The sequence below is a fragment of the Neofelis nebulosa genome, chromosome X (genome assembly GCF_028018385.1).
Source record: "Neofelis nebulosa isolate mNeoNeb1 chromosome X, mNeoNeb1.pri, whole genome shotgun sequence".
Classification (NCBI taxonomy): domain Eukaryota; kingdom Metazoa; phylum Chordata; class Mammalia; order Carnivora; family Felidae; genus Neofelis; species Neofelis nebulosa.
This window is the reverse complement of record NC_080800.1, coordinates 26,984,694-27,006,063: the sequence shown is the minus strand read 5'-3', so window position 1 is coordinate 27,006,063 and position 21,370 is coordinate 26,984,694. Positions and strand designations below refer to the sequence as shown.

The 21,370-nt window shown below is 44.4% G+C and overlaps 1 protein-coding gene across 24 annotated transcripts in view; it reads left to right on the top strand.

The window, feature by feature from the left end:
• Window positions 1-21,370, top strand: part of DMD (dystrophin) — a 2,138,536-nt gene that overhangs the window by 2,063,726 nt on the left and 53,440 nt on the right. For 16 of the 24 annotated variants that reach the window (XM_058713880.1, XM_058713888.1, XM_058713887.1 and 13 more), the window contains 7 exons: window positions 5,775-5,941; window positions 8,147-8,258; window positions 9,884-10,020; window positions 10,726-10,764; window positions 15,086-15,151; window positions 16,266-16,331; window positions 19,194-19,352. In XM_058713880.1, the coding sequence (XP_058569863.1) occupies window positions 5,775-5,941; window positions 8,147-8,258; window positions 9,884-10,020; window positions 10,726-10,764; window positions 15,086-15,151; window positions 16,266-16,331; window positions 19,194-19,352 (746 nt within the window). The remainder of the gene's footprint in view (window positions 1-5,774; window positions 5,942-8,146; window positions 8,259-9,883; window positions 10,021-10,725; window positions 10,765-15,085; window positions 15,152-16,265; window positions 16,332-19,193; window positions 19,353-21,370) is intronic. The other 8 variants (XM_058713885.1, XM_058713883.1, XM_058713900.1 and 5 more) reach the window with 3 other exon arrangements.

Below are 21,370 nucleotides of genomic sequence, written 5' to 3'. Positions count from 1 at the left end.
TGTCCTCAACAGCTTCCTCTTCGGCCAATCTGCCCTTATTTATTTTTTCTAGAGGGCCAAAACGTCATTTTAGCTGGGGTTTAGTTTTAGTTCTGTTAGATCTTTATGGAAGCTTTGCCTGGTTTTTAATTCTTTCCTTCTTTATTGCCAAACAAAAGGAGAGGGAGTATACCACCAGGATACAGGATGGTTTGTAGTAAAAATGAAAGATCGAAACAGAAAGAGAATGTGAATCCCCGTATCTCGTCTTCGGTGCTGTCAGTTGGCATCGGTGAGCAGTTTTAAAAGAGCCAGAATGATGGATCTCCCATCCTGGGAGCTAGAAACAACCTTGAGGATTTCCAGCCTTTAAACACAAGAGAATCTATAGTATTTTGAAAAGGCAGAACATTCTCTAGCTTCCCTTGGTAATTCACACTAATGCTTTAACAACTTTCTGCATCAGGAAATTCTGTATGAGTTACAGCCTAAATCGTTCATGCTGCGTAAGCCTGTTTCTTCTTGTTCTGTCCTCAGTGGAGGGATCGAACAGCTGGTCGCAGGGCCCTATGCAAGAGCCATTCACATAATTGAAAACTGTTATTAAATCGCCCCTTCAGCCACTCTTTCTGGCACATTCTCTTTTTTTGTTCTTGGCTAAATAATCCCAATTCCCTTAGACTGTTCTCATAGGTCTTTCAAACCCTTTAATTATCCTTGTGCCTTTCTGCCAAGCCTTCTCTAAGTTCTGGGTCAGCTGTAGCCACCAGAACCCGACAGCATTTTCTAAGAAGGGTTTGAACAGTACTGAGGGTAATGAGACCCACTTCCTCACGCTGTACTTGCTTTGCCTTTAGTTACACGTCGTGGTCATGGTGTTTCTTGCTTTCTTTTTTATTGTTTTACACCTGCATTTGTTGCTGACTCACGGTCAGAGTTTTACTTGCCGTCTTCTGCGATGAATAGGAGCTTTCTGTGCTTATCACACTCCCTGCATTAAGCGTGAAGTTTTCCTCCGTAGCACGTCTTTTAATCCACCATTAAACACACGATCATTTAAAACCGAGTCGGAAAAAAATATCTTAGGGTCAGCTTAAGCAACAGTAAATCCACGTTTTCAGGAGGAATGAATTACTGCTGCTCGCCATTGTACTGGCGGTCTGTACTGGTTTGTCTCCGAGCTAGAAAGGGTTTATTTTGATAAAGTTCGTTTCTAGACCAGTGGAGCAAGAGATGGTTAGAGGACATGTTGCAGCTGAAACTTGTAGCTCCTTTGACAGAGGCTCTCATTGTGCTTTTGTGTACAAGGTGGAAAAGCGAGTGCAGCGGACTCCGTGGTAATAGAACCGGGGGGAGTCCTGGTTTAACCAGAGAAGGCTGAATCCTGGATTTGCGTTGGCCCGAGCCGCCCTCGCGCTTTCGCGGCGGTGGCTCCTGGCCGACCTTGGCCCTGCTTGATATTTTCACCACTGACTTTTTGATGAAGACAGAACACGTGCTTCCAAATGGAAGAAGTATGTCAAAAGAAAAGAAGTGTAAAAAACACCAAAAGGACACAAAGCAGGGAAGAATGGCTAATCTCTCGGCTTGGAGAGTCAGAATTCTTAAAAATTTTGATGAGCTGGTACAGCCGGCCCAAACCAACAGCCCAGTCCTTGACCAAAGGGAAAGGACACAGGTCCCAACTGAGCAAGTACAGACTAGAGGAATCACTGAAGACAGCCAAGAACAGCATTTCCCATTATGCCCAACCCAGCATGAGTACCTTGTGGTGTTGACAAGCCTTGGAATTTTGTTTTGTTTTGTTTTTTGAAAGGTAAAGGTCTTGGGCTCACTGAATAATTAGCATGGGAAATTCTGAGGTCACACAAAGTTTGACGTGTTTCTTTACCAACGACTCCTCAGCGTTTACTATGTTAACAATGCATTAAGAATTTTACGAGGCAGGGGTGCCCGGGTGGCTCAGTCAGTTGAGCGTCCGACTTCGGCTCAGGTCGTGATCTCTAGGTTTGCGTGTTCGGGCCCCGCGTCGGGCTCTGTGCCGACGGCTCAGAGCCCGGAGCCTGCTTCGGATTCTCTGTTTCTTTCTGCCCCTTCCCTGCTTGTGCATGCACACGTGTGTGCGTTCTCGCTCGCGTGCATGCTCTCTCTCTCTCAAAAACAAATAAAGAAACTTAAAAAAAATTTAAAAAGCAAAGAATTTTAAGAGGCAGATGTAATGAGTGCAGTGTTTCCATAATCAAGTTCCATAATTCTTTTCTTGAAGCGTTTTGTTGGATGCTAGGTCTGCTGAATGGACTGGGAAACAGCCAGAGATTATACCTGAACAGAAACCCTATGTGCACGTACAACAGAATAAAAGAAAGTCATCCGGTTATACTGTCCAGACCAGTGGAGTGACCATTCCCAGCAGATCGTATTTGGAAAGTAGTTTCCTAAAGGACTGTGGCAAACGAAGGCATGTCCCGTGAGGAGTAAATATAAGAACAGGGGTGAAGCAGCATGGACAGACATGACCGCTCTGGTAAAGTCTTGGAAGGGCTCTTTAAAGCCTGAGACCATCTGGGTTTCTGGTCTTGCCAGGGTTCCAAGTGCCTTTCATTTCACTCATTGAAATCTTCAGACAACCCTCTGAGGCCAGTGCTATTTATAGATTAAGACACGGAACGGTAAAGTTACTTTGCCAAGGTCACACAGCCGTACATGGTCGGGGTTTGAACTCTCCGTGGCTGGATTCTGCGGCCTCTGCTCCGCTCTGTGGATTTCAGCTCCGTGTGATGACGCGCTTTTGACAGGCGTCCCTGTACTCAAGTGTTCAAGGTCATCCACTGAGGATGTTTGCTCCCTCACCCGGCCGATGTTTCTATAGTGGCGGTAAGAGCACGCTGGCATTGCATCAGAGTTTGGACTCCGTGGTCATGGAAGGTCTAACAGTTCTGTGGTGCCGTTCCAAGAGGATGAGTTCGCTTGCATGCTCCCTTCGATCTTCGGGTTCTGTAATTCTTGTGTTTTTGTTTTTTCCGGTTTCCACAGAGTACCTCTGTGATAGCGCTCTCCGCAGAGAAAAGCGCTCAACCCAAGCTTTCGAGCAGTACCTCAGACTGGTAGCATTTCGCAGCTGGGAGATTCAAGGTCCAAGGGCTGATTACAATGTTAAATTTATAATCAGGGGTAGTGGCTGGACTACTGCTCGAGTGGTGAGTTTTGTGAGCTGCGTGACCCGTCGGTTTAAACCGTGGTGCGCTCCTGTCTGCAGTACGAGTAGATTCGTTCTCAGTGAGCCACGTTCCAAGAGAAGCAGCATGGGTTTACAGTGCAAATGCTCATTACATGCGTGATACTACATTTTCCCATCGTATGTTCCGTTTAAATTGGTCTCGGAATAGGCGCACTGCCCTCTCTGGTTGTGGGCAAAAGCGAATGACAGTCGCATCTGTAGAAAACACTTCCATTCTAGGGCTCCAGGTACTTCCAGAAGATTTGTTTTAAGGTCACTGTAGTATGTGTTAAAAAATAATAATAATAATAATAAGCCCGCAAGAAGCAAGCCAAGGTGCCTGAGGACCAGCCGAAACAGCAGACTGCAGGAGCAGACCCATAGGAATTTCATACCTCGGAATCAGTAGATTATTGTTGGAAAAGCTTTACTCTGTTAAAAGAACAACAGGTAACATTGAAAAATCTCCGCAGTGAGCCCTAGACTTTTTAGATGACCTTAAAAATGACCAGATAGACCTTGCGGCTGTTAAAAGTACGGCAGCCAAAATTTAAAACTTACTGAATGGGTTTAATAGCCGACTGGATGCTACTAGAGAGAGAGCTAGCCAGCCGGTAGGACAGAAGGGATTGTTAGAAATGAAGCACGAGGAGGGCCTGTCCAGAGAAAAACGTGGGCTAGGTTGAGAAAGTCTAACATTTATCTAATAGATTTCTGGAAGCAGAACAGAGGGGAAATGGAGAAGAGGCGCTATTTGTTGAGGTCATGACTGAAAAGATTCCAGAGCTGACCAAAGACGCTAAAGATTCAAGCAGCCCAGCGACTACTAAAAAGTATAAATAAACCCTAGAAACATAACACAAGACAGGAGGAGGACGAATTACCTCCAGAGGAGCAGTAGTGTGCTTTACTGCTGACTTGTTAACAGTAGCAACAGGGAAGGTAAAGTGGAATCATCATTCAGTGTGCTGAGACAAAATAAAAACAAACCCCCTCTGAGTCTAAACATCTGTATGTAATGAAGATAGCTGTCAAGAGTATGGATTTAGAAAAAGAGAGGGCCGCCTGGGTGGCTCCCTGGGTCGGGCATCTGACTCTTGATTTTCGCTCACGTCATGATCTTGCAGTTCACGGGTTCGAGCCCCATGTCAGGCTCTGTGCCGACAGCGGGGAGCCTGCTTGGAATTCTCTCTCTCTCTCTCTCTCTCTCTCTCTCTCTCTCTCTCTCTGTCTCTGCCACTCCTGCTTGTTCTCTCTGTCTCTGTCTCTCTGTCTCAAAAATAAGTAAACTTTTTTTAAAGAGAGATTTCTCAGACCAGACAACCTGAGAAATTCTCCACCAACAAGACACTGAAAAGAATATTCTAAAGGGTGTGCTTGGGCAGAAGTCATCCCAGATGGAAGATGTGACGTGAAAGAGGCAATGAGAAAAAAACAGTGGACGATAGATTGCTCAGTCTAAAAATACCAAAAAAAAAAAAAAACCCCAAAACACCTCTGCTATCTTGTAGGGTCACCAGAGATGTAATCAAAATGCATGACTAGGGGCGCCTGGGTGGCTCAATTGGTTAAACATCCAACTTCGGCTCAGGTCATGATCTCACGGTCTGTGAGTTCGAGCCCTGCGTCGGGCTCTGTGCTGACAGCTCGGAGCCTGGAGCCTGCTTCCGATTCTGTGTCTTCCTCTCTCTCTCTCTCTCTCTCTCTCTGCCCCTCCCCTGCTCACCCTCTGTCCCTGTCAAAAATAAAATAAAACATCAAAATAAAAAAATTAAAAAAAAAATGCATGACTATAGTGATCCGTAAGCGATAGGTAAACGTATTTCGAGTTTTCTAAAACCAGTGAACTGTTTGGGAAGAATGGCGTTTTATGAAATTTAGACATTGAAAGGGAGAGCGACAGGGACAGACGAGAAGCAACAGGGCACCGTGAAGACAGCACTAGACCAGGAGGCTTGGATTCTGGTAGCGTCTCGGCTGCTCGGCCATCGTGCGGCCTTGGGAAGGGTTTTTCCCTCGTGTGTGTCTCCGTTTTCCAGTCTGTGAAAGGAAGCTCTGGGACCGGATGCATTTTAAGGGCTCTTCATTATGATTCTGTGAAACACTGAGAAATAGATTCTCTAGGAGAAACAAGGAATCCATAATTCCTGAGTTGGTTTTTCTTTAACCTCCTGCGAGATGTTATCTATCAGTAAGCGCTTGCATTTCACTTCCGGCTCCTTCTCAACGTGCTTGTGCAAACGTCGGAGCTTGGGGGGGGGGGGGGGGGGCGTGTCGAGGCTCAGGTGTGTGTGTTGCTCTCCTTCCTCCATGTGTTTGGTTTCCTCTGCTGTCTCGTCATCTAGCAGCCACACACGGGAATGGCAGTTTACCGAAGCCTCAGGGGACAGGTGGCTCCTGTGGGTGTTGGGGGGACGTTTGCAGAAAGGGGCTGTGAAAAGTGAGCCTCGTTGGGCCCCCGTTGTGCCTTTTGCTTAATTTCGGGCCCGTACTCACATACGCCTCCTGTCCTTTCTCTTCTTGCCCTGTGCTCCCCCGCCCCCCCCCACCCCCTTCGCCCTTCCTCCTGTCCACACAGGCTAATAATAAGCCTGAGATCGAAGCGGCCCTCTTCCTAGACTGGATGAGACTGGAGCCCCAGTCCATGGTGTGGCTGCCTGTCCTGCACCGAGTGGCTGCTGCGGAAACTGCCAAGCACCAGGCCAAGTGCAACATCTGCAAGGAGTGTCCGATCATCGGATTCAGGTATCCGGGACCCCCACTATGGCACGTCCTCCCGCGTGGTTGTCACCTTTTGGGACTTGATCTTGTATCTCCTTTGCTAGTTGCCCTGAGTTCGTTCCCTTTCCGAACTGTGGACTGCCCTGATGGCTGGGCTATTTTGGGGGCTCTGACTCATCAGGCAGGTGTCCCTTTCCACCTTCATTGTGGAGCTCCGCGGAGCCGCATCCTTGGTGGAACATGACTGACTGATGGCCTGCCTCCCCTGAGATACTTGTCTGTCGAGGGTATGCACATTAACTGTGCCGCCTCCTTCCTGGATCCAGAAAATGTTAACCGTCTCTCTGGGGGTGTTTTCATGTGTTGTTGTTGGTGTTGTTGTTGTTGTTGTTTTCTGTTTATAGAAACTCTCTAAGAATCCGTTACAAAACTCAGAGATGATTCTGTGTGGGGAGACCTGTCATGGTAGCTCGGCTGCTTATTCTTCTCTTCTTCCCTCGAGTAACGAGTTGTTTCGAGCAGCCCAGCGTTTCTTTACCTGTGAATCTGATTATGCTCTTTGCATGTATCCTAATGAACTTCTGAGGGAATATAAAGCATGCAAGTCAATGAAAATTTCACAAAGCGGCTAAAAAAATGAAAAGGTTCTTTATGAATTTACAAGTGAAAGAGATAGGAAACATAGCAGGTTATTATTCTGATCTTCGGAAAATGTCGCGGAAAGCCACTGGCTCTTAAATCCTCCGCCTTGTTGACCTGTTTGGGGAGATGGGCTGTTTTTAAGCGAATCAATCTTACTCAACGATAATCCCGAGCCCACATTTTGAAATGATGATGTATTTAAACATCTGGGTCAACATCAAGGTTTCCATAGCGATGAATAAGCCATAAAGTTGTAAACTAGCCACATAGTCTCTGCCCGTTCAGAACCTACCTAACGGCTATGTAAATACTCTTTTTCTAGTTATGCTTAGACTTGTTTTATTTCTTTGTTTCCTAATAACTACTTTGTACCATTTGTGTGCTTTCTTTTATTCACTACTCTTTTACCCCTGGTGTTTGTCCTTCCATGCTTCATGGTGTTGACAGAGAGGTTTTACACAAACCCTCAGAGGTTTCTAAAGCCTAGGTAGACAACAGTGAGTAGGCAGTGCTCACAAAGGAACGGTTTGCCTTCCTGGTTTCTGGCAGGTAAGAACGGTGCCATGGGGGACGTGGAGGGCGAGCCCCAGGGGACGGCGTTACGCTTCCTACCTCTCTTTTCTCACCTTCCCTAGCTGGCGAGATTTATGGACGGGGGAGGACTGATAAAATAGAAAAGGGGAGGGCTCTGGAGGGCCGAAGAGGGGGTTTGCGTTTAATTCTTTTACCCTTATCAAAGGAGATTATTTGGGGGACTCGGCACTTGCTTCTCATCCTCCTCCTCTCCAAAGATGGTTGGGATCTAAAAAAGGTAGCCGTCCCCCCACCTGCCCATATGTGGCAGAAGGAGTGTGTTTATTTGAATTGGCTAGGGTTCTTCTCTAAGAAAGCAGAGAATAGGAAACAGTACCGTATCCCGAGAATGGGGGTGTGCGCCCCCCGGCACCTTACAGAGGACAGATTCTTTTGTCCAACCCGAATTTGTCTTTCCTTGGGGCTTCCCTTATGCGTGGGTGAGAGGCGGGGTTTTCTGGAGAGAGGCACACGAAAGAGATCAGCCACGCGACTCCCTGGAGGTGAATCGTGTCAGTCGTTCCGAAAACGTGATTGGGGCGAGATGAATTTTAAACGAGGCTTCTTGTGTAATTTTCCTTTATTTGCGGAAATTGCTTTTTATCTTGACACGTTGTTTGGAAAATAATTGCTTCAGGAAACGTTTGTCCCCAGAATGGGTAGGGGGCCTGCAGCGCGTCCATCTCTTCCGCCTGGAAGTTCTTCCGAATTCTTGTGTTTGGTCTTCCTACTTGATCTGAAAGGGTTCCTAGTGGAGTTTAAATAAGAGCTGAAATCATCTTCCCTCCTTCCATATGTTGATGGGATAATCTTCCTGCCAAAATGTTTTGATACTGTGGGAGAAGCACCAGCGAACTGTGAATGCAGGAAGTTAATCACTTACCTGTGGGATTAATGAACACTGCATTCTGTTTGCAGAAATAGGAGCGTGTGGAAGGTTTATTAAAGAGTGTTCTTTGGGCATTCGATGTGAAGAAATGCCTAAGTGTGTGTTTTTGTTTTTGTTTTAACCAGGTACAGGAGTCTGAAGCACTTTAATTATGACATCTGCCAAAGTTGCTTTTTTTCTGGTCGAGTTGCAAAAGGCCATAAAATGCACTATCCCATGGTGGAATACTGCACTCCGGTAAGTCAGATGCCTCCCTGGCGGGACACTTAGCTCACCTGGGAGGAGTTGCACTTTTGCACCCTGTTGCACAGGGTGTGTACAGCTGTGATTTATAAGTTCCCGAGACGGTCCCCCCGCTGAAGGGGCTCCGGATTGACTTTATCCCTAGCGCATAGGGCAGTGCCTGGCACAGAACGAAGCCTCGAAGTTACTCCACAAATAGCATAACATGAACGAAGAGACTTTTCATCTCTGTTTGGTGGTTGGCGAGAAGACGTTCTCAGCTGTATTTTGTTACCGCCCTAGCGGTTGTGTGGAGACGTTTTATGCTGGGGGGCGTGGGGGGAGGGGGTAATGTGGGTTCCTTCGAATTTAGAATCCGCTGCATTTGGCCAGTCTTGCTTAACTAATGCTAGGCCTTTGCCTTTTTGGTTTTTGTTTTTGTTTTTAATGTTTGTTTATTTTTGAGAGAGAGAGAGACAGAGTGTGAGCAGGGAAGGGGCAGAGAGAGGAGGGGACACCGAATCCGAAGCAGGCTCCAGGCTCCGGGCTCCGAGCTGTCAGCACAGAGCCCGACGCGGGGCTCGAGCTCACGAGCTGTGAGATCATGACCTGAGCTGGAAGTCGGTCAGTTAAACGTCCGACTCTTGATCTCAGCTCAGGTCTTGATCTCAGGGTCATGAGTTCAGGCCCCGTGCTGGGCTCCACGCTAGGCATGGAACCTACTTAAAAGAAAAAAACAAAACAAAACTACTCTGCGAAATAGGTATTATTATTATTATCATCCCCTTTTTACAGATGAGTACTCTGAGGCCTTCAGTAATTTGCCCAGTGTTCTAGAATTAGGAGACGGAACTTTCTCCTCAGATGTCGTTTTGAGGAAATGTTCAGTAGCTTACAGAACTTTGGAAAAATCACTGGTGATAATGGAAAGGAGATAGACTGGGTGGTCAGACACATCTGGGTGTCGGTCTGATGTTACCGAACCACTAGCTGCTGTACTCATCAGCACCGCCGGACCCGGGAGCTTGTTAGAAATGCAACAACTCGGGCCCTGCCCCTGCCTCGTTCAATCCAACCTGCATTGTAGCAGGATCTGCAGGTAGTTGCTGCGCACATCCAAGTTTGAGAAGCTCTGTTCTAGAACTTTCCTGTCTCCCATCATAGAGCCATGATCCAGTTCCCAGTGTCTTTCTCACTTTGATTCCTCTTGCAAACGTATTCAGTGATGCGGAGTGAGCCATGCTGTGAAAGAGAGGGAGATTCAGGGGGTGAAACGTGACGTCAGCGTGGATCAGATCGTTCCTTAAAGTACTAGAAAGTGTGGCCAGACCTGAGGTCAACTTTAAGACTTTAGAAACGAGGTGCTCCTTTGACTTCGTTTTTTCGTCACGACAGCTTGCTGAGGTATTATTACCCCCATTTCACAGACGGTCTGAGCCTTCGAGACGTAAACAAGGTGGACAAGTTCACCCTACCGGTTAATGCTAGGCCCGGCCCGGTTTTTGTCCACTGACTTCGCTCTTGACCCCTACGGTCTGCTAAGTTACAGAATGAGTACCCCGAGGCAGAACACCGCAGTGGCCCCTTTACCTTGACCTCATACCCTCGTGTGTCTGATCTCGGCGCAATTTCCCTTTCAGACCACATCGGGAGAAGATGTTCGTGACTTTGCCAAGGTACTAAAAAACAAATTTCGAACCAAAAGGTATTTTGCGAAGCATCCCCGAATGGGCTACCTGCCTGTGCAGACTGTCTTAGAGGGGGACAACATGGAAACGTGAGTACTGGTGAAGGCCTCTTTGAGCTCCTCTCCGCCGAGTGCCCTCCCTCGCTCCCAAATGCAAACAGTCTCTCCTCTCTCTTTCTTTAGATTTTACTTTAGCTGGAAAGAGAAAAACAAGCTGATGTTCAATTGCCATTTTCCCGTGTCGGTTGTCCCATGCCAATTGCCTGTTCCCAAACCTAATCTGGATCTCCCAGGGAGAGCAGCTCCGTGACAGCTACTGCTTCCCTGATAAGAAATGTGGGACGGTTTACAAATGAGGGATTCCAGCCTTTCGTTGGGGTTTTCTGCCCTCGCAAATCGCCAGGCGTGTGTCTTTTTTTGTATCTGATTGTGGGGTCGTGCTTAGTTGCTTTTATCTCCTTGAAAGAAAATAGAGTCCCAGGAAATTTCTTCACAGTAAGTAGCAATGATTCTCGTGATCAAAATGACGATACCTCCACCTGTATTCCGCCTTCTCTTGTGTTTTCCATATCTGATGGCAATCGCACAGTTGTTTGTTTTTCTTTCACCTCACTTTCCACCTGCGTTTTGGCCGTTGCTTTTCACGGTTCATACTTAATTGGCTGAATTTTATTGATTTTTGACTTCTTGGCCCTTTATTTTGTCTTTATTTATTTATTTCTCTTGATTTGTTTACTTTGTTTGTGGCTGAGTTTGCCTGTGTCTCTCTTCACCACCTCATTTTTTGTTTTGCAGTCCTGTTACTCTGATCAACTTCTGGCCGGTAGATTCTGCGTGAGTACTTGTGCTGAAGGGTGCTGCTGGCTTGCTTGATTTGACCATTTTTGTTCTGTTGGTTTAGTTTGGTTTTAAACACCTATTAAGTTCCCGTCCTTCATTTCAATTTTTTTTTTTTCTTCCGGCGATAAGACGCTGCGAGGGCCATCCGCCACAGATCAGGAGAATCAGAGTGAGGTTTTCAGGTCCCCACCTGGTCAGGTTTTAACCGGCAGAAATCCTGGCCTGGAATCAATCATCCAAGAAACGAAGGGGTTGTTAGTTACAGTCCCGGGAGACGTGTTTATGTAGCCTTCCATTATAAGCAGGGAAGAGCCTTCTGATGACATCATAACGTTCTTTAGCCATAGTTTTTGAGAGTTAATACTTGTGGACCTTCAAAAGGATGATGGTTTATTCTTTAGGGCCTGTTCTAAGTGGACCATTAAAAATCAAGAGAATTTGTTTTATAGTGTGATGTTGACTTTGATGGAATAATTTCAATGAGGCGTGTGTATGCTCCTGGACTCATCTCTATATACATGAGTTTCTCTGTTTGGAACTAAACTCATTTTGCTCTCCTCTCCGAACTAAATATTCAGCTCATAAATAGTTCGACATTTACACTGGAAGGAAAGTGTGCTGTCGACTTGGTTATTACTATTGGTGTATATTAATAATACTAATATTAGATACCAACAGATAATTGATTTAGCTCAGAGTTTATAATGTTATTAGAAAACTCTCTGGGGAGTCTGTGATTTACCTGTTAGCAAACAAAGCGTGCATTGTTTTAAAGTTCTATCGTGCGGAGTTTTTATAACAAAGTTTTGGTATTTCAAAGCGTACTTTATTAAAATATTTATTTAAAGTCAGACAGCTCTATTATATGTAAGAGGGAAATGACCAATTTAGAAGAACTCAATTTATTTTTATTGGGTCTTTTTTATCGCTCCCCCATGTAATTTAATTTAAAGTATATCCTTTTTTTTAAAAAATCCTGTAGTGATAAACGCAAGCTCTTAATTGAGGTTTATTTTAAGTCTTTATTGGCCTCAAAGAAGTGTGAGGCTTCCCTTTCTTGGTTAAAGCAGCGTTATTGTGCCCCTTAATTTTGAGCTACGGTACCTATACCTGATTTTTTTTTTTAACCATCGGGGGAGTGACTTAGATTCACTTCTGGTTTTTGCTCTTGGTAGGTAATGGTTTTTCCCTAACCCGGGTAGTTTATTTGTTTATAGAAGTTTGAACCTTTCTGAAATAAGAAACTTCAAAACACATTGAGAGACTGAAATCCTCAGTGTGGCCGGATCCTGATAAGCAGACGGATGTACTCTGGAATAACTTCTAGCCATTTGAAATATTCTAAAGACAATGATGCTAAAGAATCACTTTGAAAATGCACGGATAGAGGTAGCAGAAAATAATAGGCAAAGGATAGCTAACAGTTCCCTGAATAGGGGGGGGGAAAAAAAAAGAAGTTTATTGTAGACATAAACTAATGAGAAAAAAACATGGCCGTGAATTTAATGTCACCTGTTTTAAGTAGAGGGTGTTTGCCTTAAACTTCGAAGAACTTTAAAATTAATAACCTTCTTTACTACAATATCTTCCTCTAACGACTGAAACATAGAATCACTTTGCCTTTTTATAAAAAGTTTGCTAGATTATTCAGAAATAGTGGGAAAGTCTACTTTTGAGGAAGAAAAACAAACCCAGCACGCTACGGTCCCTATTTTCTTCAATGCCAGCAATTTTTATTAAAGTCTTTACCCTTGGGATTATACATAATTTATGAAATATATTGCCCAGCTCTCCTGTTCAGGCAAAGACCCAGGTGCTGAGGTGCTCGAATTTCGCAGGAATTGCCCCTGATGTCAACAGATTCTCATGTGGATCATCGAATTGGGAAGTTCACTGAGACACACACCTTCTGTTTTTCTTTAGAGGAAGCCCTTGTTTACCCGCTATTTGTCATATTACCTTTGAAACTAAATCTGGCCTAAGCCTTTTATATTGTTCGTCCACAAAGGAGACGGGTAGTCTTCTTGGAGCATGTCCACTTTGAAACCTAAATGGGTGAAAAGTTATTAGTGGAGTTGTCACAGAGGAGAAAGGGGTAGTGGGCGGGATGGAATTGGCCATTAATAATCACAGGACGAATCTTTCTGGGTATATCGTTTCGTGTTTAGGAAGTAGGAAGGGAGAACGGTATTCTTACCGTCTCTCAGAAAAATGTTTCAGAAGGCTTTGGGTTTAGTTTTGTTTCTGGACTGAGGGGTTTTGTACTTTTACTTATTCTTGGTTTTTAAATGATTCTTCTCTGAACTGTGCTCCCTTCTGGCTCCTTTTCTGGTTTAATAAGTGCTTCCTTTAGTGTACTTTCTGTCTCTCTCTTTTTTTTTTTTTTTCTTTTTCTTTTTAGATTTCTGATTATCATGAGTTCTTGTGCTTAGGCATGCTGTGTTAGGTGCTACGAACATTGATAAGAAAAATAACATGGAATTAGCCTCAAGGTTAAGAATTAAAATGCTGCATAATATTTTCTGTGTAAGATTTTATTAAAGTGTTTTGGATTTACATGCCCAGTTTTCTTGCTATGTAGTGCCTAGCTCAAAGGTGTCAGGTTTTCTTCTAAACACTACCCAGCTAGCCACTCTTAGAAGAGCCAACACCCGTTTTCCTTCATGGTGGGCTTTCAGCTCGTAAGAAGTCTGTACATGAAAAACGAGTTTGTTCCAAAAGACGGGGCTTATAAACCGAATAATCCAAGTACTAAACTCTCTTGACCTGCAGTGAATATTTTGAAACAAACGTTAGTTAGCATGTTTCTAATACTGCGCTATGGCAGGCTTCTAAGGAACTAGCAGATGAACTCTACAAAACCAGAGTGAAGATTCACACGAAAATCTTTGGATCTGCCTAGTAAATCAGGTAGTCATCCCTGTCTCCTCCTGACAGTTTGAAACCTCTTGGTTGTCCAGTGCCAATTGGATTATGGGGACACTGGACCTAGACAACACAGGTTTCATAAATAAGGCCTTTACCCCACAGGGAAGCCCTCCGTTCCCTAGTTGTTTGCTATACCGTGTTGGCATCATCTTAGGATTGCGTGTCTTTAAGAAATAGGGATTTCTAGTACATTTTCGCTGTCAGCCTACATAAGTACACGGTTTTTTCTTTTAGTATAAGGAAAAACAAACCTATTCTTAGTGTTTCGACCAAGTCATTTAATGCTGTTTGGACGTTGGGCTAAACCAGTCCTCACCGAATAGATTACTGTTGACTTTTGGATTCGTGCCTTTACCTAAGGGCTTTCTGTGTCAGGACAGAAATGGAAGAGAACTTTTGTCCTACTCCAATGAAAACAAAAAAGCCCAAGTCCAAACTGGTTTTCAGAACAGATGGATTTTTTTTTCCTAACATGAATCCGAAAGTGCTATAAAAACTTCGAGGATAATTAATAGATCTGATAGGAAAGGATGAGGAAAATGTTAACCTTACCAAATCTCCTGGTCTCTGGAGCTAAAAAAATAAAAATAATAAAAATAAAAAAGGGTTTTACGCCCCAAAGTATATAATCCTCCCCTCTTGTTTGCTTCTCTTGCATATTAGCCCACAGTAGCCCTAATAGATATTTCAGATACCGTGACGTTTTATAGAATTTAGTTCTTTTTTTTTTTTTTTTTTAAACATCACAATATCATTTTGGGTCCTTCAGTTTTATTTTATGGAGTAGTGATAGAGTCCTGCTACTCAATTGGCGGATATATTGCTTCTCCACAGAACTGCACAGAACAAGATAGCTTGGGGTGTGGAATCTTAAGAGGTCCCGGACCGGCCTGGCCTCTTCAGAATCAGATCGTTGACTGAGAGTGTACTAGGCGCGCGTAGAATTTCCATTCGGTGAGAGAGCAGCTGATAAACGGCATGGGTGTAAACTCTTGAACGTTTTTGACCGCCTAGTGCCAACACAAGTCTCAGAACCGTAGCGTGTGAGAAACGAACAAGGGAGGAGGAAAGTGCCCCCAGAGAGATGGTCTCCCCCGGCCTTTTCTCTAATGGAAACTCTCCAGAGAAGATTCCGATCTCTCTTTTATGGCTTCTGAAAGAAGTAGAAGTAGGAGAGTTGACTTCTCCAGCTTGGATTTAAGACACTCGATGATATCGGAGATAAAGGAAAAACTAAATGTGTACGTTATCCAGAGAGCTAGAGTGAGAGCATTCTAGGCCATGTATGTAACATGACTGTGGTGGGGTTTTTTGTTTTTTGTTTTTTGTTTTTTTTCTCTCCATTAATGGATGGTATCTGTGACTAATCACATTTTCTGCCTTATAGGCCCGCCTCGTCCCCTCAGCTTTCACACGATGATACTCATTCACGCATTGAACATTATGCTAGCAGGTATGACACTAGTTGAATGCTAGGCAAATATTGATTGAAGTAACTAACCAAGGAAAGCTAACCTATAATAATTTGCAACAGACCTTTTCTTTTCCCCCCAATCTTGTCTGACTTCTACTAATCAACTTGCCCTCTAACTTGCATGCCATTGCACTGCATGTTGTTCTCGGACACCAGTAAGAACGTTGGTCCGGAACAATCTCCCCCTAACCCTGGCCTTTAAACCTTTCCGATAGCTTTGTTATGTTTTGCATACTGCGCACGTTTCATAAATTGGCTGAGAAATCATCTGACCTTAGAAAACCGCTAGACCAGACATGCCCAAGCGAAGCAGCAATACTTACGTTCCGTAGAGATTATGAAGGCGTTGGCTTTCCGTCTGTGTGTTTATTTCCCTGATACGCTGTAAAGAAGAGAATAATTAATTTTCCTAATCCTCGCACCTTTATGTCCCACCTTGTTTGTGTTTCAGATCATTGTTATACCTAAAAACTCATTTGCTAACCGTAAGATATCTTTTGCTCGTTAAATAAGTCTGTAAGAGTTTGGTTAACTGTTTTTTATTTTTTAGTGGTAAAAAGTGTTTACGATTGTCTCAGGGGAAGGAGGTTTTTTAAAAGGTAAAACTTGGTGGCAGACTGTTAAGAGAGCTTACTGTGAGTCCATCCTTTTTCAATATTCTAACCGCTAACGTGTTTTTCCACCGTGGGAAGCACGAACGAGCTCTATAAGTCTGTCATCAGGGGAAAGCTTTAATTGCCCTAAAAATACCAGGGGTAGAGAAGGAGTAGAGTGTATTTGTTGTTAGGGAAGCTTTTCTTGTAAAAACAGAGGCCTTTTCTCAGTGCCAGGAAGATCGATCTGTGAAGAAGAAAAACCTACCAGATACAACTTCCCTTATAATTTATAGCGTAAATGTAAAGCCGCTAACTAGCTGTGGTCCACCACTCACTGCCTCCAGAGGTTAGGGCAAACACACACATCCTTTAATTTGAAGGATTCCTTTCTCTTCTTGACATGATTTATCCTTTAGTTTTCAGGAATGTTCGATTAGGTCTTGAATAGATTCTAAGAAATCACATAAGTTTTAATGAGCTTTTACGTTTTTTATCAGGCTAGCAGAAATGGAAAACAGCAATGGATCTTATCTAAATGATAGCATCTCTCCTAATGAGAGCATGTAAGTATCCTGTCTCTTTTTACGAAATGTTCCTGACGATGAAATTGCTTTGAGGGCTTTAGAGGTAGGGTAGCGCAGAAGATAGGGGTTAGCGTGATAGTCATTTGCTCTTTCAAGGAACCGCTCGCTTGCTTTTTTTCTTTGACTCGTAACAACCGGACAGGGAAGGAGCTCATCCAAGATGTGGCCTTAGTGGCAATTCCAGAGCCGCAAAACCAGTTTGCCTTACTCTTATTTAATACCAGACCGTCACAGGCTGCCCAGGTGCCAATACTGAAATTGTGTTAAATGCTTAATCTTTGACGAAACCTGCCAGGTATTTAAGGGGATTGGATATTAATTTTTAAAGTGACGGCTGAGTGGTATTTCCTCCGCTCGGGGGGAGTGGACATCCAGCCTTGGTACAGTTGGCATTGGTATTCCCATCCGGCAGGTTAGGTGGGTCGTTTCCTTCAGAGATCCAGATTGGTAGCATCTTGGCTAGCCACACAAGGCGAGGCAGCCTGGCGAAGGGTTTCACAAGAAGGAGTTCAGGTTTAGGCCGAAGTTTTTTAGTGGGATGATAAGCCGGGCCTGTCAAGTAGAAGCACACAGCTATGGCAGGGAAACAGAGGCTTCGTTACCGAGTAAGGGAAGTGTTCACAATGAGGAACACACAGAAGTAGTGCACGAATCAAGGGCCCGAGGTGGAGGGAGCTGATGAAGAAGCTAATCTGAAGGAAAAGATAAGGACCTACCAACTGAAGGGATACTTGAAAGAGAAAGAGAAAAAAAAAAAAAAAAATCTAAGTCAAAGCACAGTGACGCCTCTGGAAAGTTACAGATGTCTCACCACTTTGTCATGGAGAATCCAGACAAAGGGAAGAATGAGGGGTCAGTCTACTCTGTCGGTGTGGCACCTCCCGGTCACACTCGGATGAGGCAAGGGCCTTGACGAGGGTTCGGCTGAGGGAAATAGTACCCGAGTGGTATTCATACGTAATTGGTTACGGGAGACATGAGAACAAGTCATCTGGTAGATAAAGGCGATCACTTTCAAAGGTGAGTGGTGAATCAAGGGGACAGTCAGTCATCTGTTTATGACTGAGTTACTTAAAACGAAACCCATCTTTTCCCCATTCGCAACTGAGGTATATTCTCTTTCTCATCCATGGGGATAAGTATCAGTAGGATTCCGATACGAGATCCACTGACAGGAAAACCGGTGGCCAAGGAATCAACCAGACGTAAACAGCCTGGATGGTTTGCTTCTTTGGGTCGCCGATTTTGATATGAAATTAATTCACGTTGTAGCCGCACCACAATGGCCGCCATTCAGTGGCTGCCTGAGAGGACAGTAAGAGAAACTTAACTGTAGCTCTGTTGTAACTAAACATGGGACGTTCTAGCAATAAAATTCCAGGATTTGGGAAAAGGGATGGTAAGTTGGGTAGTAAAACATCCTTTTACGATTTTTACATGAAATTTAGCTTTAGCTCCTTCTGAGGACATAAAATCCATTTTGACTCAGTGTTAGGTGATAAAATCCTGACGTTTTGGGGGCAGGTCTGGGGAGGTGGTTTGGTGCATTGGGTGACTTCACGTAAATGTTTGTTTTTAACACCCAGTAACTATTTGTAGTCCACTTGGCACTTCTCAGCCAATTACCTGGCTTGACAGACCAAAATCATTTCGGGCAGGAGGATTTTTGCCTAAATACCTGAACTGTTTTTCAACTCAGAAGACTTAGGGGGATATTAACATATCATCCTGCTATCTAACCAGAAACAAAGGGCTTTAGCCTCTCGTTGAGAATAGAACGGGGTTCTTATAACTTAGAGGCACACAGGCTTCCAAAGAGCTAGGAGCAACACATGGGGAAAAGGATTTCTCCCGTGTATTAAAGAGTTCTAGTTTTATGGAGACATTGCAGTTGCTTCCCCAAATTGTGAGCCTTTTGCTTCTTTGCTCCTGAGGATTAGTCCTTAAAAGCTGTTCCAAAGAATAAGTTGTTCAGGCTTCCTTGAATTAATCACCCTAATGGCTTTTTTTCCCTTCGAATTTTTGTTTTTTTCTATTTGAACGATAATTGAGTGAAACCCTCATTTGTCTACAGGTTCATTATTGTTACCGTCCTGCCTCCATGGCTTTTTAAGTTCAAACCGACTTAGCAAAGCAACACTTTTTGGTTCCTTTGTCTTCCCCTTAAGAACGTATTTATGATGGTAAAGGCTGCATTTTTTCCCTGGCCATTATCGACAATAGCATGGGTCAGTGAACAGGTTTTCTTGACAGGCTTATAGCAAAAGTATGATGGAGCCATTGTTCTGTCTTTTAATATTTGTTAACTATTGGTTGAGTGGTCAACACGGAGTCCCAGTGTGTCCATAACCCTGCCGTTCCTTTACCCATGTAAATAGGCCACATTCACTGGAAAATTTGAGCAAGCAGTACTTTGAATTCTCACCAGTAAGACTGTAGATCACAGCCTCAGAAGTATGAAAGTGTCTTTTTTTTTTTTAAATTTTTTTTTCAACGTTTTTTATTTATTTTTGGACAGAGAGAGACAGAGCATGAACGGGGGAGGGGCAGAGAGAGAGAGGGAGACACAGAATCGGAAACAGGCCCCAGGCTCCGAGCCGTCGGCCCAGAGCCCGACGCGGGGCTCGAACTCACGGACCGCGAGATCGTGACCTGGCTGAAGTCGGACGCTTAACCGACTGCGCCACCCAGGCGCCCCTGAAAGTGTCTTAAGAAACAGGAAGAAGGGTCTAATTACTTGTTAAGAGCAAATGTTTCTATTTTTAAATACACACCTGAGTCCCTGACCCCCAGAACAAAATAAGAGGGGAAAAAACCAAAACCTTTGATTTTATTTTCCAGAGATGATGAACATTTGTTAATCCAGCATTACTGCCAAAGTTTGAACCAGGACTCCCCCCTGAGCCAGCCTCGTAGTCCTGCCCAGATCTTGATTTCCTTAGAGAGTGAGGAAAGAGGGGAGCTAGAGAGAATCCTAGCAGATCTTGAGGAAGAAAACAGGTGAGTTTTCTTTCTAGCTTTGTCATTGGTATGCAGAGCGCATACACGTGCACACGTAGAAAAGCGCCAGGAGTCTTCACTTAGAGTCATTCTGTGTCTAATTGTTTTCTGCGATAATCTGTCGAGCTCCGTTTACAGATGCTCTCTCTCTATGAATGCAATAGTATAATTAAGAAGTCCTAATTGAGGGCTGAAAGGAATTAATGCTAATGGTGGTGTTTGATTTGTTGCATGTGTTTCAGAGGCTTTGATTTTACATTTGAGCATAGAATTTAAGAGCAAAGCAAGTCATTTAATTTCACGATTACACGACGGGTACATGTATTTGGCCATATTATTTACGCCACAGCGTTCAAGAAAGTAGGTTCGTTGGCTTTGCCTCATCTGCGAACGAATTCACTCATCTTATTTTTCATCATCGGCCACAGAAATCACGTATGCTCACCACCAGGGCAGATTAGTGAGACAATTCCGGTTGTCAGTATCATCTGCAAAACGTGTTCCCAGAAGAAAGGAAACTGTGTAGAAATTAAAAGGCTAAAGAAAATTCACCATGTCTGCAGGGAGGACAAAGGTGTAAAACTCTGGGATTCTGTGTGGTGTCAGGATAATAGAAATCATTGGACTTTCACTTTGCTGTTAGATTTATTATCTCACAGATCTCTTGGTTAAGAAAGGCTTTTACGTATGATCACTTCTGACTCCCTGTGCCTTCTTTAGACAAATGCCACCAGGCAAGTCTTTAAAGGAGCAGTTGCTCAAATTTGTGGGACTTGAGTACTTTCATCTCTGTGATGTAGCCCAAGGCTCCAAAACCTGTGAATCTAGACAGCTTGGTGTGTCTGCGAACCGGTGCCCTCGGGGAGTATCGTCACCTCAGGATGAAAAAGCAAACTGCCATTCATCCATTGCTTTCTGCCGCCACTGCCCACCTTCTCGCTCTTAAAACCCCCGACCTGTGGCCACGCTCCTTATCCGGTGGGCTTCCCCTCACTGCCTCTCTCACCCCTCCAACAATATATCCCCCATACGGACTTGCATTGTGTATCTTTCCAGGACCATCGTGGCGTTCATTGTTTGTTGGGTTTCTGCATCTAGGAAGACAGAAAGCCGGCTTTTCGGCTGGGCCTTTAAAACCTTCCAGAATTTCCTCTTCCTTTTACAACATTATCTTCCTTTCTGCCTGTGTTCCGGCCACACTGCTCTAGCAACCGTTTCCGAGTACATCCTGCCCTCATCCGCTTTCTGGGTCACGCGCGAGCTCCCTCCCATAGCTGATGAAGGAGTCCTACCCATGTTCCGTGACCTTCCTCAAAATAATCTCCACGGAGCCCTGTTAGAGCCCTACATTTGGAAGCAGTAGATCTTTTGCCTGGATTCTCCGAATATTGTGAATCTTTCTCCGAGAACTCCCTGATGGTTTGCCTTTTTATCAGCGATGCCCCGTGTGGCGCCCTCCCCCCAACCCGCATAAGAGAGGGAACGCCTTTGGGCCAGGGACTGTGTCTTAATCCTCTTAGTGGTCCCCTACAGTACCTGGCATGGTTTGAAGACTCAGGGGGTAATCATGGAATGTTTGGTAAAAACCTAACTTTAAGAATGCAGCAAGGATGTCACGCGAGTGCCATCCAGGAGGTAACACTGGACGTTTTGTTGGTTTTCGTGGTAACCTTACTTTTGGTCTCCTTTGTAACTGGCACTGAAGATGAGGGTAGACAAAACATTTCCGTCCGCTTTGCTGAGGATCCTGATGAGTATCCATCCGTGTTAAACCTGCAGTTACGTCAGGGGTCAAAGTCAAATTAGAAAAAGTTGGACTTGGCATTGTAAGTAGCGTGTGATGCAACCCAGGCATAAAACTAGTTTTGTACCATAAGATGATTGCCACTGCGCAATAGATCTGTCTGTGTCATCGGGCAAGAGTCTGGTCTTGTTTGTTGTTAGCACACTTTCTTCGGTACCATGACAGCCAGGGTAAAGACTACTGATAAATGTCATTTGCACATCGTTTCATCATT